This window comes from Pleurodeles waltl, chromosome 4_1 (assembly GCF_031143425.1).
Source record: "Pleurodeles waltl isolate 20211129_DDA chromosome 4_1, aPleWal1.hap1.20221129, whole genome shotgun sequence".
In the NCBI taxonomy this organism is placed as follows: Eukaryota; Metazoa; Chordata; class Amphibia; order Caudata; family Salamandridae; genus Pleurodeles; species Pleurodeles waltl.
In genome coordinates this window covers 1,021,883,473-1,021,909,138 of record NC_090442.1, presented here as the reverse complement: position 1 = coordinate 1,021,909,138, position 25,666 = coordinate 1,021,883,473, and the positions used below count along the sequence as shown (strand labels likewise).

The 25,666-nt window shown below is 41.4% G+C and overlaps 1 protein-coding gene across 2 annotated transcripts in view; it reads right to left on the bottom strand.

Annotated features, from left to right (window-relative positions):
- Window positions 1-8,640: 8,640 nt before the first annotated feature.
- LOC138288364 (zinc finger protein 19-like) overlaps window positions 8,641-25,666 on the bottom strand; it is a 62,332-nt gene continuing 45,306 nt past the window's right edge. For both annotated transcript variants that reach the window (XM_069229924.1, XM_069229923.1), the window contains one exon: window positions 8,641-24,830. In XM_069229924.1, coding sequence (XP_069086025.1) covers window positions 24,172-24,830 — 659 coding nt within the window. In that variant the 3' untranslated portion in view covers window positions 8,641-24,171. The remainder of the gene's footprint in view (window positions 24,831-25,666) is intronic.

Genomic DNA, 25,666 nt, shown 5'->3' with positions numbered 1-25,666 from the left:
TGTCATTTTCATTAGTAGCTCAGTGCACATAAACACAATTCACCATTAATTATGTTTTCAAGGTTGCAATTATTAGAGATTTCAATATTTTAGGATTTATATGTCATTACATTTATGTTTTTGAAGAATACCATCCTCTTTCTTGAATACTGATGTGTTTCTTTTTGCTTCTTACTTAGAGCCTTGCTAAAGTAATGAGTTACGAAACACGTCTGCACATACAAAGCTAATTGTTAAGAATTTGATATGACATCATTGTAATGACATTTAGTTCGATATTCCATACAATGTGAATTTACCAAAAGCGGAAACAACTATTATTGAACAAAGGAGATTTAATTTCAAACTGGATAATTAATAAAAAACAATGATAAAATCAGTTTTCTTTTATGTTTATTTTGGTTATAAAAATATACACACATTTGCAGAATCCAAGCAATATTTATTACATTGTCATAGTCAATAAAATGAAAACATTTTAAAGTGCAGCAATAGTTCTTCAAAAAGAACATAAGATTCATTCATGTCTTCGCTAAATATGATTTGTGCAATACTGTACAATCCAAACAATGTTGATTAGTTAATCTTTTCAAATACATCAAGCCCCTGAGGCCTGCTGCCACAAGGCTTCTCTGTGTCGGGAGCGCCTCCGCTCAGCCCCCAGATCGGCGCAGTTCTCACCTGGAGTTAGACCTGCAGCCCCTTGTAGCCACCGCTCTCTGTGATGCCTCTCGCTCTGCAGTAAGGAATTCTTGGGCCTTGCCAGTCAAGTCACGCCTCTCACAAAGACACGTAGTTTGTTATTTTGGTATTCTGGGTTGATATTCTAGGGGGCACCAGCCACGAGGGGTCTCCCTCTGTTTCACTCACCCCAATCACTGATTAATCCAGTCGCGGCTATGAGCACCGCCTGCTCTTTCAATTGAGGGGCACGCAGTTGTCACTCCCCACGGCGTGGGACGTCCAGGGCAGCTGTTACTGGTGCAAGTCGATTACGGCCATCTACTCAACCTCTCTTGGCCCCCTCATGGACCCCACTCATTACCGCGTCATTGCAGGGGAGTGGGAGGGCAGAATTCTGACCGGATCATTAGGGATTAGACGGCAGGTTCACGGAGCCGCCTCAGCAAGTGGCCATTTTTGTTGGAGGTCGGCCATACCCTCAATTAGTTAATCTTAACCATCATAAATAAGGAGTTTTATACAGTGCTACAATAGTGCCTAAACCGCAGGGAGAGGGACAGCACTTTAAGTGACTCATTCAGACTATCTCTGATTTTGATAGAGGCCATCAAGACACGGCCTATCAAATACGATACTATGGGGCTATTTAACATTAGTAAAAATAAAAAGAATGTTCTACATCGGTTGAAAAATGCATTTTCAATACAGGAACACAATATTTGTCCTTCCAAAGGCTATACAATTTGCAAAACGATATAAAATGCATTAAAGGTTGCACAGAAAAGCTATAGCAGGGCTAAATCAATAAGGAGCCTTGGTCAAACCATTCCCTTGGGAAGCATAATTTGATTTGAACAATTGCAAAACACATTCTTGCTAGAAGAGACCTTTTGTAGGTTTTTGGGACATACAATAAATATGACTCCAAATTCTGTAATGTTTTAAGCAGTAAATGAGAGGGCTCAATGAGTTCAATTGTCTCTCTGTCTGCTTGTTTATACTAGTAAAAAAGCATTCTTGATCCATAATTTATCTTTTGTATTCAGTAGCCATGGAAGAGTAAACATTTCTGGACTGCCCAACATGTTACTGAGCCCTTTTATGAATTTGAATCATGAAATTTATTTTCAGACGGACAATCTCATACATTCCAGTATGAGTAGTTGCAGGCTTGGTCCAAATAGAGACCCACAGTAACAACGGGGTTTGATTATTTCTTCCAGATAGAGTCCAAGCTTTTCATGGCAGAAGAAATACAGAGCACTATTAGCTACACTAAGTAATATGCAAAATGTGTTAACTACCTCGAGTTCAGATACATAAGTATAACCCCAAACACCTGTCCTGTAAGAAACCTTTGTAAGACATTTGTTTTAATATAAGTCTACCATGTATTTGATTGGCTCATTAGCCATCCTTTCTAGCAAAATCCAATACCTCCCTGGATTTTATCAGATTGGAACACAAGTGATTGCATTAATACCTCTTTCTAGAAAATATTCCTTGATTGTTTAAACTTTAGTTTTGACTGATTTTCGGACCTAGGGCCATATTACTCACACAGTGCACTTTCCCAGTTTCCCTTGTAAAAGATGTGTCGGGCTCAAACAAAGAAAGTGTGCCATATTATGGTGAGTGTGCTACCCTCAGGGAAGCCGTGAACTCGAGCTGCCCTGGGGGCAGTGCATTCAAGTGAAATACAGAGTAGGTGTTTACAAGCCTTCTCCGTATTTCACAATGCAGGCAGCAACCCACCTGACTTTAAAGAGGGTAGAGAGATCCTCTTGCAAGCAGCTGCATTGAGTGACCCTTCTGCACCCTCCTGAGAACTGCGATCAGGGGGGCCTACTGACAGTGGACCACCTTTGTCTACCACTCTGTCAGTTAACCTCCTAACAAATCTTTTGCGCTTGCATCCATAATACGGTTTGGGCGGAGAGGCAATGAGATTCGATCAATTCCATCAAGCCCGGCACCAACACCAATGAGGGAGTGCCCTGGGCCACGTGTCAGCGCTGTCAGCATAACAGAAGGGAGCCGCAGAAGCATATGCATCCCTTTCTGTAATACCAAAGTGCCCTGTGGGTGCACACACTTGTTGCTCCCCCAGGGCACCTGGTGTAATACCTTCTCAGGTGTCATTATAGAAGTCTTGATAAATTTAGTGCCCAGGTCAAGACCAGCTATAAATGCAACACAAGTGTCAAATAATCTTTTAATACCGTTGCATTGCAAGCCAACAAAATGGCTTCATCCACATAAAGCAGAACTGGGATTTTGGGGCAATCAATCTTACCCACAAACCTTAAGATTGGCTTCAGGCTGTTTCTACATATAACAGATAAAACTGGAGCTAACACACACGTTTGAAGCACTCCACTAGGAAGAGAAAAACAACTTTTAACTTGCCATTAGTCCAAAGTGAACTTGGGGCTGAGAGATCCATAGCTAATCTTCTCAGGAAATCTATAATAGCGTCATCCACCCCCATGTCTGCCTGAAAGGACCAAAGTCTTGACCTGTACACTCTGTCAAATGTTTAACCTAGGTCCCTGAAGGGCAGGTGTAAAGAGTCTCTCTTTAGATTGGTGTACTTATTTATAATTAGGCTAAGGGGCAAGCACTGTGCAACAGTATCCCTAACAGTTATAAACTCTTATTGAATAACAACTATAGTATTCCTTCATTGGGCCTGAAATAACATTGTTTCCACAATACTCTTGCCCACAGTCTTAGCAATCGAATCAATAAGAGTTAGGCCTTTAACATTTTTGGGCCCAATTGATCTTCCTTTTTTTGAAACTTGAACTATTATGGATGAGGAAGATGAATCAAGTAATGTTGTGTGATTAGCAGCAATTAGAAATCTTGATACAAAAGAAGCCCATAGCTCTCTGTAACTTTTGAATAGATTCATAGGTAATCCATCTGGCCACAGAGTTTTGCTAGAAATAATGGCATTAGTAAGATCATGTAACTCAAATACAAAACAAATCTCCAGTCGCCATGCCTCCAGGAGAAATGTATATATTATTACAATGACTAATCCATTTTCTTCAGGAATATGCACAGTAAGTCAATGATCTTTGGCCTCGATAAACAGTGGCCTAGTAATAATATCACATTATTTTTTTAGGATCCTTACAATGTCTAGCATTCTGCAAGTCTTCTCAGGCTTTATTTTAATGCAGGCTGCGCTCTTTAATAGCCTTTCTACATTGCTATTGACAGTTAGCTGCCTCATCTTTGGCATGTGGCGTTGATTATTACCTGCTTTAGTACGTGTGAACAAACCATTTGCATGTAATAAAAACCAGGCTTCTTAGTCTGTGGGAAGCTTAATAACTTATAAATAGAGGTACACATCCTGTTGTAAGCCTCCACCAGACAAGAGACAGACAATTATCATCCAAGCATACTGAGAATTTGTGATTTCTGGTCCTTATTAATTTAACTATGACGTCATCGGGACTGACCTTTGTCAACTGATAGCACAACCACCATCCTTAATCCTCAGCTGTCTCAATATACGATTATACAGGTATTCAACTACATTATGAGATAATTTTACCATTAAGGGATTATGATCACTAAATTTAGTGTAGCCATCAACAAAATTAAATTCATTGATCAAATTCCATATAGTCTCTGGGATAAAAATATAATCAATGGAACTAGAATGACCGCTACCTGCGAAGGTCAGAAGATTTTTTACTCACATTAGAATTTATCTTGGTCGTGTTTCAAAGATTTTTTCTAATCAAATGGTCAGCTAGAACCTTATCTTGTTGATTTGCTTTCAGCTGATAATGTACAGTCCTATCATATACAAAAACTATATCTGCTAAAGGAGAATGCAATGATAGAAGCATGATGATAAACATTTCCTGCAAATACAATAGATCTCCCTTGAAATTTTTTTAATTACTTAGCAGTAGTTTAATTAAAATGACACTTGTAAAAATTGACCAATATAAACTTAGAAAAATGCTGTGGAGCAATAATTAATTTCTCAATGTTCAATAAGCCTCAGTTGAACACTTCTATTACACAAGCTAAGGCCATAGATTTTTATTTAATCAGTCTACATTCACCCTGGTTCAAAGACAAGGGGGTCGCTGTAATGGCATTGGTAGTATACCCATTCTAAATGACTTTCCTTTGTTGCCCATGTTTCCTTTGACAAAAGACAGCCTCAGAATCCATCTTTGATAACACGCCAGCAATACTGCATGATATAACATTCAAATCTCTTTACTCAACATTTTAAAGAGCCAAGACAAACAAGCTACAGAATGGGCACTTTTCGCCCTCAATTAATGTCACATATGGCACAAAAAGAAGGAACAAAAGAACAATCCTACATTTCCCCAAAATGCCCCCTCTCTCCCCACCCACGTAACACGCAGAGCAGTAGCACTGCACTAAACACAACTACCCATGGAGTCAGAGTCTGTAGACTAACTAGTACAGTTGAGTTGTGTGGTGGGAGCAATATATGTGAGACATAATAAACGGAGGTATTTGAGGCATTGTAACTCCCTAAACTCGGCTGATAGCCGAGAAACTTATGGGTGCCAGCCTTCACTATTCAAGTCCCCTTGCGCCGTGAGAGTAAGGGTACGTTTCTTCATTCCCAACACATGCCAGAGGCGGAGCAACCACTCCTGGTGTGCTGGACTGTGTCCCGTGCACCATTGTGTGAGAATATTGTGAAGGGCTGACCCTAAGGCTAAGCCGGTCTGTCGGCCCCTGTGGGGTTTCAATGGGAAGATGAGGGCATTAGGGAGCTCCAAGACTGTATAAGCTGGGAGGCAGGGCAGTTGGGTGTTTAGATGTAGGTCAATGTCTGAAGCAGTCCCACAGCAAGTGAAGCAAGGTTCTTGTGAGCCGTAGCCACGCCAACAGTTGGCACTGCTTGAAGGATTCCCCCTGTGTAAGTGTCCTGGAGTGAGGTGCCAGTATGAAGCAATCTTAGTGGCAGTTTCTACACTGGCTGTGTTGCAGGCTATATGCCAAGCTCTGTAGTACACCTCGTCCCACTCCTTCTGCTAATTGTCATTCACGCTCCGGTTCCCATCTCTTTTGGCTTGCTGTTTTAACCAGTGAGGTGGCCTGTTGTAAAATGCTGTATATGTCAGTAACTAAGCACTTTTTTGGAGGTTTTTGTTATCAACTAATCCTTCAAAGGGTGAAAGGGGATGCTGCACTCCAGGGCAAAACGTTGGGTGTAAGCTAATGCCCAGGTTGGGGATAGCGCAACCTCTCCATTTCAGGTAGCGCCTAAGCAGTGCAAAGTTGGTCAAAGAGAAGGGGACCTTCTTCATTAAACAAATGGCCTATAGAGCGGCATCCTGCTCGCTGCCACAGCTGAAAAGCCGGCTGTTCGAGGCCCAATGAAAAGTCAGTGTTTTCTATAATCAGCTTTAATGGGGAGGGAAATGGGGACAGGCCCCGACAAGCTCCTATATTATCCCAAACCTCCATCATGATTTTGGTGATGGGAGAGGAGCAAAGACTCCTCGGCCTAGCGGCCTTGTGCAGTAAAGGTACTCTCCATAAAGGCTGTCCAGCAACCGCCCGATTCACAAACAGTCAATGTTTCTCAGTTTCCTCCCTGGTCTGTTCTACCATATTTCAGAGTAGCGTCACATGAAAATACTGGAGATTTGGGACACCCAGCCTCACTCCCCAGGGGGTCGGTAACACTGTTCCCTCTGCATTCAGGAGCTCCCCTCCATCCAGACAAAGCACTCCATTTCTAGTTGGAATGCCTGAATCGAGCCCCACAGGGATTCCACAGAGAGGGCCTGTAATAAGAGCAGGATTTTAGGGAGCACAATCATTTTAAGGGCAGCGAGGCGGCTAAGCCAGAAGAGGCAGTATTGCTTACAAGTGGTCAGGTCACATTTAATTTGCTTATGTAGGGACCAGTAGTTTAGAGTTGTGGTTTCTAAGTGAATGCGTAGATAAGGGTTGAAAGTGGCCGCTCATTGGATAGGGTACTGATGGGCAAGCTGCACCTCTATTGCCAGTGAGAGTGAGTGGTTAAGGGCCTGTGATTTATGGACACTGAGGAAGAATCCTCTGCCTGACCAAAGGCCTCCAATTCTGCCAAGAAGGCTGGAAGGGACATAGATGGGTCCTCCAGGGCCACAGTCACATCATCCGCATGGAGGCTGATAGTATGTTCGTTACCCCGAAGGGGACCCCTTTATTATTAGGGTTGTCTCGAATGCACTGAGCCATAGGGCTCCATGTATAAAGCAAATAACGGGTGAGAGCAGGCACCCCTGGCACCTGCCTCTGCATATTGGGAATGGAGTCGAGGTCTGCACGTTGACACAAACCATCGCACTGGGTTGGCCATAATTGCTAAGGATCCATGTGTGGAAACGCTTATTAAAGCCAAAGAGCTGCAGTGTAGCCTTAAGATAGGGCCAGTGGACCCAATCAGATGCATTCTCGGCATCTATTGCCAATAGCATTCTCTCCTAATTGGAACGTTGAGCTTTGTCTATCAGATGCATGATACGCTTAGTGTTGTCACTACACTGTCTACTCGGTATGAAACCCACCTGTTCTGAGTTGATCAGGCGCAGCAAGAGAGGAACCAACTGGGCAGCCAGGATATTAGTGAACAGCTTGATATCTATGTTAAGAAGGGATATCAGGGGGTATGAGCCGCTGAGTTGTTTGTCCTTCCCCGGCTTTGGGATGACCACAATAGAGGCATGGTGGGAGGAACTGTCTGTGCCTGTGATCAAATTGAAGAGTTGTCAATACAGGGGCACGCGTATTACAGAAGGTCTTTTAAATTAGCGCCGGAAAGTCATCCACTCCTGGGGACTTGAGAGGCTTCTGTCGGGCAATAGCATAGGCAAACTCTTCAATCCGAATTGGACGATCTAGGGCTGCCGCCTGATCTGGTGTCAGCCGTAATGCATGTGCATCGTGGAGGTAAAAAGCTGGACCCTCCAGAGGTAGAGTCTGCCCCGCATAGAGCTTCGTATAGAAGTCTCTGAAGGCAGAAGCAATCTGGCCATCTCCCTTGAGTTCAGAGTCATCAGGGGCCTGGACAGAGTGTATGCCCGTGGCCTGACGCGGTATCCGGAGTCTATTGGCTACGAGACAACCACATCTGTCGCCCACTCACATAAAAAGAGTGTTGGAGCCACAGCACAGCATATTTGGCCTTGTATAAATCAAGTTCCGTTAGTTGTTTGTGGGCTGCTTCCAACTGTCGCCAAACCTGTGGAGCACCAGTGCGTTTGTGGACGTTCCTGTACTTGGTGTTGGAGGCGCTCTCTTTTCCCAGCAGAGTTTATTGTCTGCCGTGGAGACTGTCATCAATTCCCCGCAGATGACAGCCTTTAGGGTTTCCCATAGGGTGGAAATCGAGGTATCAGCGTTATCATCAACTGACAGGAAAGTCACTATAGCTTGGTTGATCCTTTTTACCACCTCAGGCCTCTGCAAAAAGGTTTCCCGCAACCTTCAGGTTTGTGATTGACACATTCCAGGAGGGAGGGTCAGGGTAAGGGATACTGCAGCGTGGTCCGACAGGAAGCAGGGCTTGATCTCTGAAGCTACGACTAGTGCCTGCAACTCCTGTGTGCCCAACAAGTGGTCTAGGCAAGCATAGGTTTTATAGGCATGAGAATAAAATGTGCAATCCCATGTATGGGGGTGTAGGTCACCACTCCAGAGATTCAAACCGTGCTCTCAACCAATAACATTTTTAAACAAAGATATTATTTAAATACCGATTACAAACCTATAAAAAGTTGACAATTATTTTAAAAAGTATTCACTGCTTATAAGTATTGGTCTATTGATCAAGTTACGCCAAGATACGTCATAGTCTCCTATCTGTTCTTCAATATTTCTTGAAAATAGGCTTTTTTTTTGGTTTTGTTCCAGCAGTAACCAAATACAGGCTAATAAGACATGCAGTGTGTTGTATCTTACATTTAATTTAATTTACAGTTATTATTATTACAGGAAATTGCATTCTTCAACCTGAAACACAAGTGCAATGTATTTAACCCAATTCTGAATACTACTTGTGTCAACACTGCGGTGGGTAAGGTATCTAGAAAGGGAAACATATCACCAAGAGTCCCTCATAAACTGAAAAGATATTTGGGAACTAAAATATCTCATATCGTTTTCTCTGGAAGATATTTTGGTTAATACTCGCTGCTCAGATTTTGAATTCCCCACTTGTAGGTTACTGTTTACTGGTGTTATAGTTAGCCTGCTACAAATGCCAATCTGTATTTTTCTTATTTCTTGAGCTCAATTTAGGCCACCAGATACCAGCTCATGATGACCCAGGGGTGGCAATTTTATGTTTTACACAAATTTGCCATCCTTGCCCAGAATCGTACTGTGTTGGAACATGTTAGCATGTTATTTAAGTCTATGCTATTTGATATGTTTCAATTCTTACTGCATGAACCATTGAGGGTCAACAGGTTCTTCAAACATTTTCCTTCAAAATAATCCCATTTGTATTTACCACTCAGGTATAATAGCTCTGCTCCGTATTGAAGTTGTGGTTGTATCATGGCAGAATAAGCTGATAAGCCAAGCCGGTCCCAAAGATGGGCCCCAAAATTAATTCCCAAATGTTTTAAGCCCACACACAGAGGCAAGTGCTACTGCTTATAGTGATTCTATGTGTTCATTCTAGTGAAGATGCTTACAAAACTACATCCCTAGATATTTCTACAGTTTCTATTTTTGAGTCACCTAGGAGCCATGGAAAGTTTGTCTTTCCTTGCTGAAACGCCATAACTTTAGTTTTGCCTATATTGATAATCCGTTTTTTTTTTTGTGGCACAGCACTTATTGAACTCAACTAACTTTCTTGGAAGTCCTATTTATGTGAGATCCATGATGACTAAATCATCTGTTTAAAAGGAGACAGGCTATGCATGTCACCCATTTTGGGACTATACCTCTTTACTTTTGCTACCTCTGATAGCAAATCAACCAGAATTATCAAGAAAAATTATAGGGACAACACACACTCCTTAAACCACTGTTGATTTGTATTTTACTTGTGAGTCCTCTCCTTGTCAATTACTATCCACAAGATCAAATGATGGCCAGAGGTAAACAAAGCAGCAGAATAAATGACCCCTTTCCTCAATAGGCATTTGTGCAATTGACCACAGGCGTAAACAATGATCTAGGGTGAAGTACCGCTTTTTAAAGCTTCTATGTTCAACTGGTCTTATGTCAACTGACTTGAAGTAGAGCAGGATTACTCTGTAAGATATTTTTAGCCCCACATCAAGCAAATTTATTGATCTATAATTTTGTAGAGCAGACACATTGCCCTTTTTAAACATGGGCTTTATAATCGCCCCCTTCCAACTTTACGGAAACTTCCCAGTATTTAGAATTCTTTGAAACACAAATAAATTAAACCTCAACCACCAGTCCGTATGTTTTTATTATGGTAGCAGGTAGATTATCTGGACTGGCTGCTCTCGTAATTTTACGGACTCCATTGTTTCCTTAATGGTTATCAGTGAAAACTGTGATACTATCTCTGTGTACTGAGACATGTTTCCCCTTGCAGTATGTTTAACATTTTGCTACTTTTACATCAATTATGCATTTCAAGCAGTTATCATAGTATAACTATTTTATTTATCTTTTGTATTAGGGGTTTGAAAAATGTTTATATCTCTGGTGTTATCATTTAGTCTTTTTCTTTCATTTGGCTTCTTAAATGTCTACACTCTCTATCAAATCAGGTTCTACTCTTACTTACTTTAGCATTCATTACATTTTTGTTGTGTGGTAAAGTACGACAGGGCCGCTTAGTGCCTCCATTTTAAAATGCACACTTTTGACTTAGAATTAATTTTCTGATGGTGACCTTTTATATGGCTTTTCACTCATGCGATAATGCACTGTGAAATCACTTTACACACTGCTTATTTCTTGTAAGTGTTGATGTCACCCAGTCTGCACACTCTATCCAAGGTTTAGAACACAGAAAGCGATGATGTTAGTATTATGATTGTCAGTGGAGACAGCTCCGCACTTGCAGGCATATCATAGCATCGAGCCTGCACCTCTGACACAGTATGACACAAACTGTGCTTGTATTAGAAAAATTGTCTCTGTGCCACATTCAGCAGCGGAGCACTTTCACTTTGATTATCCTGAAACATGGCATATAGTGCCCGAGATGCCACTTGGCTGACTGGGGCTGATCATGATCTGTACTTTGCACAGAAAAATGGCCATGGCTTCCTGGTACATCTTACCCAGGCATATGGGGCATCGGGCTATCCCAAATGATCTGCCAGAGGGTACTCCGACTATGCTCTCAAAAGTGTAGGTAGGAACAGACAGGAGTGTACCAACAGAGTAACATTACCATGGTTGAACTGTTTATCTTTTTCAACATTTTTGTAATGCTCTTAACCATGCTTTGAGATAACATGTCCATCTAGATAAAAGTGTGAAGACACTGATTTCACTGATGTTGACATTCCGCTTTACGTCGGGTGCTGTTATTTCTAAATACGCAGGACTTACCATGGTCCCTTGACTGATTCTTTGATGACTTTCTATTTGACCCTCGGAAGATACATTATTTACAGTTACTAATACCTTGCTATAAATATACCCTTTACACCGTTGCTCGCCCAAGTGGCAAATCAGTGTCTTCACACTTTTATCTAGATGGACATGTTATCTCGTCTACAGTCTGGCCTTGAAAAAGTCACTGTGTGACGAAACACTGATCCAAATAAATTACTTCATGAACACCAAGAGGATTACTGTACTTTATACCTTGGACCTTCTACATCAGATTCTATTTCCGTATTTACAAATATTTGTTTTGTGAGTGCTGTGGTCTTAGCTGTTCTTCTGTATATTGCATATATATTTGTATACATGAAAATTCCTTGCCTGAAGGTAGAAGGGCAATTGACCACTGAGCACCATTCTGAGTAGACTTACTCTTACACTTACTTTGGACATAACAAGGAGGTGCGGTTTTCTGGCCATTGCTACCTTTTACAATTGCATACACTGATTTCTGCTGGTAAAGGTTTTTTTTAGCTGGCAATCTGCACCTATTTTACCACTGACACTAAACATTGCACTTGAGGATAAAAAGTCCTAATTTGAGATTGATCTATCATGTTTCTTTGATAATATATGCTGTTAATATATTCTTATAGATGGGGGTTCCGTCTTTTGCAAGTCTAATTGATGAATGAAAACTCCCAGCAGTAACACAACATTGGATGGATAGTCTGAGCAGATCCTTGTGAGATCTTCATGGAAGAGTCTCTGTTGAACTTTACATTCAGTTGCACAAGATATATTCATATAAACAATTACTCTAATTAGGAAATCGGTATTAGAGACGCCACTTAGGTTACAAAAACTCCCATTCCCATTCACTATTGGATACCAAACAAGTTAATTGGTCCTCATCTCCCATAATGAGGTTAAGCCAGTCAAGATCGCCCTTGTGAATAGTCACTCTTAATATAACTTTATTTCCACTGTCCACCTTCCTTATGTTCTGCGTCATAGTGTTTTCTACAGAAAACATTTGCACTTGGTTCTTACCTAGCCCTGCATGATTTTGCACAAAACTGTTACTAGAAATCTCAGAATTAATTTCTTTCTCAGATATTAATTTATTGCCTTGTTCTAGTATTTCATCCTCTGGCATTAAAATTGTTTCCTTCACTATCTCTGAGGACAACTGCATTTTTGTCACTTTTTTCCCTGCTCTAGTAGTAATGAATCACATCTGCGGGAAAGGGTTCTTGTGTTGGGCATTTAGATAGGGTGAAAGGTAAATTTGACTAATTGAATTTGTTTAGTTTTCTCTTGTTTTCCACTTTCCACTGGCTCCACATAAATACCCTACTTCTTTTAGCGAGTGAAATCCCTTTTTAAAGAATAACAGGAATTAAGTCTACCTATCTTGTACTCCCCTGGTATTCATTAGTTCTCGAATTATATCAGATTGGACATGGTGTACTTACTATTCTACCATTATTTCCATTTGTTGAGAGTTTTTTTTGTGGTAGAGAGCAAATTATTTTGTGGTGGCTTCTAAGAGATTACTTAATCTACTATTGGGGATTCTTTTTTAGCTTGCTGCATTTTTTGAGAAGGGTTGTGTCTTATTTCTAAAGTTTAAGTTACCCTTTTCCGGATGTTCCTTTGTGTTTGCATCTCCTCTGTTTCTTTTACCTTTTATATGCCTATGAGCAACCCTTTTACAAATCTCTTTATTCGTGGAATATAACTTTTAAAGTTAGGACAAGAACCACACCTTTTAATTGGCACGGGTCTTTTTGAGACATATTGTGAGGAGGGTACCATCTCTGGTGCTAAAGGTGGTAAGGGATCCCCTCCAACCACTTCCTCTCCATCCAGTGATACACTTGCTCTATTTCGTCTCACCAGAGAAGACCTGCAGATATATATTTTTTTATTTCTGATGCAATTAGCATTAATTGTTTTGATGTGATTTAAAAATATTGTTGTACAACACTATCACTTCAAAAATCCCTTGAATTGTTTTTTGCATCAGTAACAATATCCAGCATAGAGAAAGAAGGCAAAGCTGCTGTCTCGAGATTCAAGGAAGAGTGAAGTTTGGTAGCTCCTGAAACTTCCTTGTCTATTGATGGGATAAAGGGGGTCAAATTGTCTGTTTTTGGATTAGCAATGTACAGATTGAACACTATTCTTATTTATTCCTGCTCTTTTCTCCCTTATCTTTTTCTCCTGTCATGTGATTATGTTGTAGGGATCATTAGTCATGAGGATGAGGAGCATCTGGGTTCAGGGGGGACAGCCTCAATATCTGCCAAATCTATTACATCCAGCAGCAACTGTGCTGAGAGAGAACCTGGCATGGATGGAGCACAACTCGTATACAATTCTTCACTTCTATTGTTCCCATGGACTGGGGTAACTTTATTTTGTTACTTGGTTCCTTATATTTGGAAACTGTTTTCCCACAAACTCTAACTGACTTTACCAAAGGCGAAGAGTTCAAAGTCATGGATATGCTTCTTTCAGATTTACCAGTCACTCTATTGGTAGTGGCTGTTATCATTTTGGTTTAAAAAGTTTTCATCTATTGTTATTGCCTTTTGTTGTGACTCTTGAGGAGGAGACGGTTGGTCTCCTCCTAGACCTCCTCTCCTCCATGGTTTCAGTGTTACTGGCTTCCAGCGTTTGGTTTTGTTAGTGAGCATTTAGGAATGGCTTCTGGTCTTTGCTCCTTAATAGATTTCTCAATGAGGACTCCTAACAATTACCTATTATAGTCTCAGACTTGAACTTGCTTATCTGGATATGTTCGAAGTTAGTTTAGGCCAGTCTATTACCATGGACCTCTCCTCTGCTTGTTACTAACCAATAATATCCAATAATAATTGCCCACAGGCCCTACAGCACCATCCAAAGCCCACTCGGGTTGTCTCAAACTTCCGAATAGCAAGGTGCTCTACACGTGGGGTGGTGGAACCCCCTTCGATCTTACAGGATTTAGTTAGTGGCAGCTTTAGATGTGTTCACTCACTGGCAAGGACTACCACTTTGCCCTTCTGCCAACCTCCATGATTGTGTCTGCCCTGCTCCATTTAAAGTTATGAATGATTTGCAGGTGAGTATCTCATCAGCTCTTGTTGCGTGAAATCATGCCCAGTTTTCAAAAGCCTGGAAGGCCTGGACCCACTCCACCTATGCCCTGCTGCCTGCCTTACCTTTCCTGTCTCCCTGGTGTAGGTGGCCTCGGTAGCAAAGTAGTGGGACCCTAGTTTCCAATTATGTATTCTCAGACAGTAGTTCATTATTGATAAGGATACACAGATGCCACGTTTTGTTTGGGATTTTATAATTGCCTTCCCTCCTTCTCTTCTTTTGTACAGCCTTTTATCACCAGGATGGTGAAATGTACAGTTCTGTATCGTCTAGCACAATCTGGTCTGTGATTAATCCTACTAGGGGAGGGGGTGTCTTTCTATTAGGGCACGCTTGGGGAAACTCTGCAGACAGTGAATTAGGGAGGTCCACGATCAAGAGCATGGCATAACGCGCACTCTGGCAACAGTGTATCTGACGCGGTGTGAGGCAAAGGGAGTATGGGCTGAGGAATGTACTCTTTTATTAACATTTCCTTCAGCCTGTGATATATTGGATGTGCCAGCCCCTTGGCTGCCAAGGTTAAATACATGTGCAATTTGTTCCGACCCAGTGTGTGACAGGCCTTCAGAAGGGTTGCCAAGAAGACAGGCCTTAGTATTTGCGCCCTCAGTCACAGTGCTACTTCGTGAAATATAATTTTGGTAATTTAAGATTTGTTCAATTGACAACAATCTATTATACAAGTTTTTGAAAATTAGTTTAAGACATTTTGTTGTACCTTCAACTATATTTTCTGTAAGAGAGTCCAAAATAAAAATCATATGCTGGTTATGTGTGGAGATGGAGGGAATAGGATTGTTTGAGAGGTTGTAGACCAAACTATTGGGCAAAGTGCAAGGCGTTCACCTATGAAGCTTGTTAACCTTTCTTGAAATACAAGAATAGTTGCCCCTATCATGCTAATCATAAATGACACCAACTACTTTTCAACCCAATGATGCCCCATCTTCGTCCCCAGTTTAGAAGAATCCTTTCCCCTGGTGCTTGAGGGCTTCCACTCGCCCATCATCTTCACCAATTCAAAGGGAATCAGTAGTCCACCTCATGTAGAAGTATAATTCACAACCACCTAAGTTACATTTTTAGTATTTACACAATTTTGGAACCATACTAAGATGTCCACAGGTTTCTTTGCCTCTAAGAAGAAAAAAAACATGTTTTTGCCTCTACTCTCTCAAAGTAGCTGCCAAAAGGTCCATTCCATCGCCACAGGCATACATGTTCCTGTATTGGATACCAAAAGAGATTCTGATTCTTGAAATACTGCAATAATGGTATTGCTTCCAAATATAGAGATGATTCAAGACGTAGTAATTATGCTTCTCCAATAGGAAGTGGTGTATTATGAATTGTGCACATATACATTGCAGGCTTGTCAATCAAATGCTAACTTTATCCTCCCATTTCAGTAAAAAAAATATATATATAATTGAGTATGAAATCTGAGAGGGAGGCTGAATTTCTTTCGACTTTGTGAAAGACTTTCATTCTTTGGATAAGGACTGTCTGCACCACAGGTAATCGAAGGTGACTAAGTGGAGAAACTATTTGAAGAAACTTTGTATGAAAACAACTCTCTAGGGGAGGTGACGGCAGCGAGAGGCTTAGCGCTGCTCCTCATTCGGCGCAGATGGTGGCGCTAGCAGCAGCACTAGAACGAGAGGAAGAGGGTCCAGGGCAGCATCAGTAGTTGCTGGAGAGGGCAACAAACGATGGCGTTTGTTGGAAATGGGGAGATGGCGGAGCACAACGCCGACGAGTTTGTAGGAGGTGAGATGGCGTTCGGGTAGACGTAGACACGGTCATCAGGCCCCACCCACCGCAGACGCCGGCAGTTCGGAGCGACGCAGGCCGGGGGAGAACGCCTTGGGAAACTCAGCACGTTTTGGAATCTTTGGTTGGAAGCCTTTTTCTTTCCGTTCGATGCAGCGGAGGGCCCCCCGGATCGGATCCCGCCCTCGCTCTGCTCCTAAGGGTTTGCGTTTGCTGCTGTTGAGAGCACAGAGAGCCGGGAAGCAGCGTGGTCAGAGTGGCTGGAACGCCTCCTTCACAACAAGGTATGGAATCTAGTCTGTGGTGGGGGCTTCATAGCCGTAAATGTTTTTTTAGACATTGAGAGCAAAGGATCACACCGGAGTGCGCAACGCAGCCCCATTCCTCTCTTGCTCTAAGGTATGGAGCCTTGACCTGGTCTGAATATTAGAGGACACAGCAAGTGAGGAGGAGCGAACTGAAGTGCCATATCCCCTAAATGGGATATTTATAATGGCTGCAAGGTGTTTTTGAAAATGATGAAGATTGATGATGAATATTTTTGGAGTACATAGAGGACTTGAACCAGGACACGTTTATCTGGACATGCATGGCCAGGTCTTCCTGAAGCTAGCGGACCTTCACCCTTCAAATACTTTTAGCTTGTTTCTGTGGGGTGTGCAATTCTGGTTAACGCGATTTGGGGAAGTTTGTGACTCATTTTAGGGCGGCCTTATCAGCATTATGGCACCAAAAAATAACCGAAACCTTGGGGAGAAAGGAGAGGGTGCTCAAGAAGCACGGACTAAGAAACCTAACGGTGAAATGGCCCCCGGAACCAGACGCCCAACCTCGACACTTGGGAAATTGAGCAGAAAACTATCCACAGGATTATTCCTTGGGGGACATAAGACACAATTTATAATTACGGGCTTTTGGAAGGGGGGCTCGCAAGAAGACAATTTCGTGCACACTGTGCTTTCTCAAGTTGACACTCGATCAATACTAAGCGGGAACCTTGGGTCTGATAGTGAAGGGAAGATGCATCCTGATGATGCAAGCAAAGAAAAGGACTCTCTCCTGAACCGGTCGCAAGCTCCTGAAGTTCTGGATGTTCCTGAGACTGAGCTGCCTGAGGGTGGAAAGGACCCTTCTAGGTCATTAAAAGTATGCGGAAATACATACACTCCCCGGGGAAAATGTTCAGCCAGGATTTGAGGAGCAAGAAACCTACGTTTCCTCTCAAGCTAGCCAAGGGAAAACCACTAGCCTATTGATGGGCGATGCGGGGTATCTAACACATATGGCCCAAACATTTGTCACGGGACTCAAAGCAACTGGGGCAAAGGAAAAGGGGCCTGAGTGGCCTAAAGATGGAGGCGATAAATTTTATTCCTTGACAGAAGATTCAGACTCCACCAACAGTGATCAAGGCTTGAGTGAAAACGGAGCTAGCATATCCTCCTAATCTGCAAGTTTTTCACTAGCAGAGTCCACAGTGCAACAGCCAGGACGAGAAAGCAAGGGGCGGGCCCCCATTAGAGATGGCATGGAGCCCTCCGCCCAGACCAGGAAAGCACTTAAATGGGACTACTCAGGAACTAATCTGGTGAGCACAGCGGAGGTGCATACTCCCGAGGCCCAGGTCAACGTGGAGAAGAGGGGTGATGCACTGGCATGTAGCTCGGTTTCTAGCACTAGAGTTAAGCATACAGACTCAGAAATGTTACAGTCTATATATGACTCGATTAAGGAGCTACAAACTGAGACAAGAGCAGAAAGTCGACGGGCAAGGATGGCTACAAAACATTTACAAGGAACTGTCTGCAAGGTGGTAAAATCATGTGCAGAAATCGAAGAAAAACTAAGCACAATGGAGGAGAGGACGATGGCAGTAGAAGCAGATATTGAGGCTTTAAGAGTACAAACTGCAACACATGATGAACAATTAACTGATATAATGTGGAAACTGGAAGATCAGGAGAATAGGCAGAGGAGGAACAATTTACGTTTCTTAGGCATTAAAGAAGGAATATAAGGAGATAACATCAGGGCATATATGATTAAGATGCTGCAAGATGCATTTCCAGAACTCACCAACTGGGACTGGGAGTCTGAGGTCCAACGGGTGCATCAGTACCCAGTAGTACATTGAGAGGGTGGCAAAGAAGAGGCTAAATACCCCGGGCTATATTGGTCTATTTTGGGAACTACCTCCTGAGACAGGCTATATTTGAAAAAGCCCGCCCCGGTGCCCCACGTAGTGGGGAGGGGGCAACCTTCTTTACTCAACCTGATTATTGCCATGTCATTGTAGAGCGAAGGTGGAGGCTGCGGCAGCTGATCAAACCTTTTCAGAACAAAGGTGGAGAGGCGTATTTACTTGCACCCACTCGTTTAAAGGCTGTGATCAATGGGAAAGTTAGACTGTTTAATTCAGAGGTTCAGGCTAAAGAATATTTACTTGGGCTTAAAACAACATAATGTAAGGATTTTGAAGGGGATATTGTTTAAGAAAGTTTTGGTGCTCTCGAGGGAGCAAGCTTGGGTGGCCGGATAGTCTGGGGTGGGGTGGCGGTCTGGAGATGGGTATTAATAGAGTGTTCATTCGCCAATGTCAGATTCACGTTATGTTCATTATATGGCTCAGTGGATGATGATCCCTCCTTATTTGATTTTATATCTGCAGAATTAGCACTTTGGCCCACTCCGTATATCGTATGTGGTGACTTGAACTTTAATGGGTCGTAGGACGGATTACAGTATTTAAGAGATGTTAGGAAGGAAAGATACCCGTGGCGGAAGCCTAGAGTTTTTCAGGCCCTTAAGAATATGCAAAGGGAAGTTGGGCTAATAGATGTATGGCCGGCTTTGGAGAGGCCTAATCCGGGGAATACCTATTGTTCTGCACCTCACAGGAAATTTGCTCGATTAGATTATTTTCTTGTTTCTCCTATTTCTAGATGAATTGGAGATTAAGCTATACCCACGTTTTATGGCGGATCATAATCCATTAGTATTAGAGGTCAGGGTTAGAGACTGGCAGAGATTTAGGAAGAACTGGACCTTTGAGAGGGCTTTGCTGAATAACCCCCTGTATATAGAGCATATGAATATGCGGTTGAAGGAATTTTTGGATTTTAACGTGGGAACCGCCCCAATAGAGATAGTGTTGACACATTAAAGGCAGATATAAGGGGGGAAACTCTCGGCTTCAGCGTAAGGCGACAAAAACAAGCAGCAGCCAGTTCCTTGTACTTGTGGGGGAATTACAAGCAGCTGAAGAACAGCTTATTGGGGCGATCGAGAATGATGTTGGGGTTGAGGACGCCCTTCACCAGGTATCAATAGCTAAAATGCTCTTAGGAAAACATTCAACCGAGAGGACAGCCGAAAAAAGTTTAACAAAGCGAAGGGAATGCTATGAATTCAGTGAGAAAGCAGGGCATATTTTAGCAATGCAGACTCGTTAGAGGGCTTCTTCAGGCTCAGTTTTGAATGTGCGAAACAAAGCTGGTCTGATAGTTACAGGACCTGATGCCATCAGGGAAGCTTTCCGAGAATACTACATAGAATTATATGGCGCTGTCAATACTGGACAGGAGCATATCGATAGTCACTGGCTGACGTTGACTCGGGTGGTCGGATTACCACCGAGGATCAAGTAACACTGGGGCAGGATGTGACATTGGAAGAACTGTCAGATGCGCTTGAAGCGCTTCCAAATGGGGCGGCTGTGGTGCCGGATGGCATTCCTTTAGAGTTATATAAATGCTTTAAGAGTAATCTTTTACCAGTGTTGTTGAAACTGGTGATCCACGTACAGCATGGGGTTAACCCCCCTCCGTCTTGGGGCTCTGCTAATATTGTAGTATTTTTAAAGAAAGGCAGGAACCCGACCAGTCTAAGCTCCTACCGTCCGATCACCCTTATCAATAGTGATGCGAAAGTTTACTCTAAAATATTTGCGACTCGATTGTCTGTGTGCATTAGTAAATTGGTCAGTGGTAACCAACATGGATTTGTCCCTGGTAGGGACACAACCGATCATATTAGAAGGGTGATAGCGTTGTTTGATGCTACGCATACAGCAGCAGAGCCCATGGCTATGATTCTTCTGGATGCTGAGAAAGCATTCAACAGAGTCAACTGGGAGTATCTGTGGTACACTTTGAAGACATATGGTCTAGGAGGAAGATTTATCACAGCTGTCAAAGCTTTATATAAGGCACCAAGTGCCAGAATACAGATCGGGGGAGAGTATTCACATCCCTTTAGGATCGAACGGGGTACACGGCAAGGATGCCCATGCTCACCCCTATTATTTGCATTATACTTAGACCCCTTTCTGCGATTCTTGGAAATTAATGTTAACGTGCAGCCAGTCACTCGCTATGGGTGGGCAACCAAAATTCTGGCTTACGCAGACGATGTTGCAGTTATAACCGCCAACCCGGATCTTGCCCTTAAAAAAATTGAGGGCACTGCAGAAGATTTTGGGGCAATCTCGGGCTATCTTCTTAACAAAGATAAGACTCAGATAGTTTTGAATGAACACTGTAGTTCATTGGATACATGAAAAATAGAACACGTGGTCTATTTAGGGATTGATATTCCACCCCAGGTAGAGGAGATTGTCCGGACTAAACTTTGGCCTATTATAGATAACGGCAGGTATAATTTTAGAAGATGGAATAACTTGCATATGACAATTATGGGGCGGTGCAATATGATAAAAATGATGTTCCTTCCTAAAGTGTTATATCTATTTCGGGCGATTCCATTGGAATTTGAGAAATCTTGGTTTAGGAAATTGGATCAGCTGATAATGCGGTTTGTTTGGTCATATGGTAAGATACGTAGAGCCAGTAAATATATGATATTACCATGGGAAAAGGGTGGATGGTCATTTCCCAACTTTAAATTGTATCAGACGGCAGCTGCAATGCAGTATATGCAACCGCTGTTTAAAAATGGATGCCTGGTAAGCGATGGGGAATATGTCCCGAGTATCTATGAGGTATTAATCGGCCCTGCTGCAAATGGGGCATTGCTCACACTTTTGAAGCCCAGGTATTTAAAAAAGGCTTGGTTTTAAGTCCTAAATGCCGCTTTCAAAGTCTGGGGTTCGTGGCGAAAGAAATGTGGGCTTGGAAGATACAATTACTATCCTTTGATTAAGGATAATACTTTTCTTCCCGAGATTTTCCGAGATAATAACATGGAAAGGTGGAATCAACAGGGAATACAAAGATTAGGTGATTTTATTGAGGGTTCTACAATCACCACATTCGAAAATCTTCATGGGAAATTTGGATTAGCACAAAGGGCATTTTTAAATATCTACAAGTAAGGAATTTTATTCTTCGGAAAACCGGCGGTGTAGCAGGGCTTGTAAAGAATTCTTTATTAGAGATGGTGATCTCCTCTGATAAGATTACGATACGATCAACATATGCTAGACTGACTGATAATCTACCCGACGACCTGGCGAAGTATAGCAAGAAGTGGTGCGATAAGTTGAATGTGGAAGAAGAGGGTTTTATGAATCTCTCGAGTTAGGCCGGACCTCCTTAATCTCAGCATCCCTTCAGGCACAACATTATAAAACAGTTTTCGATCTGTATATTACACCTGGGAAATTAGCGGAATGGGGTCGGGCACAAGGAGTGCACTGCCCAAGATGTCAGCTACATGGAGTGGATGTAATACATATGTTCGCCCCCTACATAAAGCTGGTGAACTTGTGCATTAAAATGGGGCAGTTCATTAAAGATGTTGCCAAATTAGAAATTGAAATAACACCAGGGGTGGTCATATTCGGGGTTTCGGAGTTAAGTGAGTCATTTGCCAATAAGTTTCTCTTCATAGCTATGTCAGTGTATCGATTGTGCATTTCTTCTGCATGGCTTGATCAAACGCCCCCCTCATTTCAAAATTGGTTAAATCGCCTTCTTGCAACATATCAGTTGGAACAAGCCCTGTATGATCGAAAAGGGAAAAGAGGGAGACGTAAAGGGCAAGAAATATGGGGGGTATTGGGCGAATGGTTAGCTAATAGGAAATGACTGTATGGCGGTATTGTACACTTGTTTTTCGATTTTCCCCTTTTTTTCTTTTCTGATGAATTATAGATGTATTTTCTTGGGTACTTAAAAAAAATTAATAAAAAAAACAAAAAAAAGAAAACAACTCTCATTCTCTCGGAATGCACCACTACCATTGTCTTGTGGACTAGTAAACTAATTCTGGGGAAAATCAGCTTGCGTTTGGGCATATTAAAATCATCCAACGGTGGCATGAAACACATGCTCTAAAATGGATATAATTCAGAAGTTGGTGATTCAGAACAAAGCTTTTAAACAATACCATTTGACAATGAACATGGGCAAACCTCTATTGGCTTTTTGTATTTTTTCTCTTTGAAGCAGATACCTAACACAATTACTAGAAGTTGAATTCAATGTTACAGTACTTTAGAGAAACAAGTAAGAATACTGAGTTTAAATTTTTTCTTTTTTAGTTTTTGCATAACTTTTATGAAGTTGATTACATTTTTCCAGAAATATATGCCAATTGCATGTTTTTGGCACAACTAATAAAATATAAAACCATCAATGTAAGACTGTTTTGGCAACCTCCTTTAAAAAATGTAAAGTGACATAACAGCTTCCGTCATCCACTTTACTCAAGCACTTGGAATATGGAATCCATAAACTAAAGTCTGAGGATGAAAAATATCTAATATTGCATACAAAATGTGCTTTTTCCCCGATTAGTTCTCATTGTTGGTCTGTGGGATGTTAAATACAATTACGATTATCTTCCATATGTTAAGACAAATTTTCGTTTAAAAAAAATTTATCACTTGCTAATAAACAAATTCCTATTTAAACATAAGATCATCAAGACACATTCAAACGGGCTGAATTTTTCGGACAAATACATGCCAACCCAACAGACCATTGACATAAGTGAGTTAATTGCTTCTTAAAGGAAGGTGTCAACGCTAAATGCGTTTAGTTTTGATATAATGGTTTGCAGAAATAACATGTGTTAATGTTACTCAGTGTGGAAGATATTTGTGTCAGGTAACTTATTTCACAGTCCATATTGCTGATCTATAGTGACATTCTAACTCCAATACCAATTAAACAACCTAGAAAGGTGTGGACTTGTACATTTCAGAGGTCTCCACTGTTAATTTTAATAGTTAAACTTAAGTCCTTCTATTTGAATGCTGTCTATAGGGTGTGTTTTTAAAGTGGTACTTTTGTATTTATTTATTTATATTTTGGACACACACAAGCATATAGCTAGAAGTGCTGGAATATCTAAGGGGGGCTGCAGCAGGTGCTTCAGGTATACTTCTACGTGGGCAAGGTGAATATACTAAGATCAGTTACGACTTATGAGCTCTGAATTTGTTGATTTCCTCAAGAGGCAGATGATTGTGCTTTTAGTGTTTTTTTTATAGTTTTATGTTTAACTTATTTGCATGTAACACATTATTTTAATTTTCAGTTGTGTTATGTTTTGTATGTAAGTTACAAGGCACACTAAATGGTACTGCTTGTAAGCACTGTGCCAGATGACATAATTGACTGTAAGAGTAGACAAAAGTGCTATAAGAGTCTGTCCATGAGCATCTTCAATTACTTTTCAAGACTGCAGAAAAAGTTGCAAGTTTAAGAGTGGAGGACCATTATAGGGGTAGAGTGAGCAAAATGTCATCAGTCCACTACCTTTCATTGATGTTACTGCCAACAGAACAGTCTAATGGTATATTCATTCAATTTATCTTAGAGACAAACAATTCTCCTGTGAATGTAATCTACTCCACGCACAAGCCTCACTTTTCTGTAAGAGCACTCTCTCCCAGTTTTCCTTTCCATATAAATGGCTCCTGGTAAACTAAAATTCTGCAGCATGTGGTACAGACAAACGTCTGGACTGAGTCATGGCATGCAAGCATAATATGCTAATTAACCAAAGGACAACAAGCTCCTTTCCCGTTCAAGGTTTCCAAATTTCTGGGCATCCAGTCTGTGATGTCTGGTTAGTTCTCACTTGATTTCGACGCTCTTCGGTGTGTATTCTCCGGTGTTCATTGAGATTGTACTTTCTATTAAAACTTTTGTGACACTCGCTGCATGTAAATGGTTTTTCACCTGTATGGATTGTCCGGTGGCGATTAAGATCACCCTTTCTACTGAAACTTTTATCGCAGTCAGTACATGCATATGGTCTCATGTCTGTATGTGCTCTATTTAATCTAAGGAATTCCCCCTCCTGATTAAACTGCTGATCATATTCAGTGCACATGTAATGACCAGGGATTTGATCCATCTGTGAAAGACATGTACTATGTGCTGCATTCCTCAGATTATTTTCACATTCATCATACACACTTGATTCTTCTCCTGTGATGGTCTCGTGCTGTAAATTGCCCTTTGTTGAGTTACTGAAACGACTTTCCAACTGAGGAATTTCCTTCACTTCCAATTCATGAATATTTTGCGGCCACAGCTGGTTTCTGGAGTTTGTTCCTTCCTCAGGATTCTGCACGACCTCAAAATCTACTCTTTTCAATAGAGTTTCACAAGATTTTGTCTTTTGTGCATGTATTCCAGGATTCAGAGTTTTACTTTGCATGGGTTTGGTTTTGTCATCACCTGTAAAAGTAAATTTAAAGTCTAGTCATTACTTTTATGTTGTACTTCAAAGAAAATTTCAACAAAGATAATACTGCATCCCAAACAACAGATCCTAAGATAGAAAAATAGAAACATCAATCATATAACTGATAAGGATCTCTGTATAAAACAGTCACACTTTTACTTTTTAGTCAGCTCTTGATCTCACTGATTGCTACTTATGATTTATGGATCCCACATACATATAGCAACTGGCTTTGCGGGTTCCAAACCACCACTCATTTTCATAATTAGTTCATTTTTAGGCTATGATCACTGGTGCACCAGAATTCTTCATCAAATGTGGATACTATTGCGTTTATAGGTTTCTATCTGCCCTTGGAATGTTCCTAGGATGATTCCAGAAAATGTTAGAGGCCCAACACCTCTTTTGCATGTTATGCACTGTGTCCAACAACTTAGATCCAACACAGAGCTGATCAAGATACATAGGTTCAGTACAACCTAAAAGGAGTGTAGGCCCTTGTCAATTAAAAAAGGACAAACACTGAGGTAAACCTAATCAGGTATAACACCCTCAGCACTAAAAGTTCAAAAGAGTTAGCTCACAATCTATTATAGATTTCTACGATTACAGAATTGTAGACAGTGTACAAATATGTATACATGTTGAGTAGTTAAAATGGACTGACTGAAAAATATATAAAACAAATAATGAGATTATTAATTGATGTGTATGTCATTGAGCTCATCGAGCCAGACCACCCCAAACATGCCAGCCCCATCACCTGTAATAAACAATTACGTAATGTTCTAAGGAAGGCTAAGCCAAAGAAATGAGGACTGCGGAAACC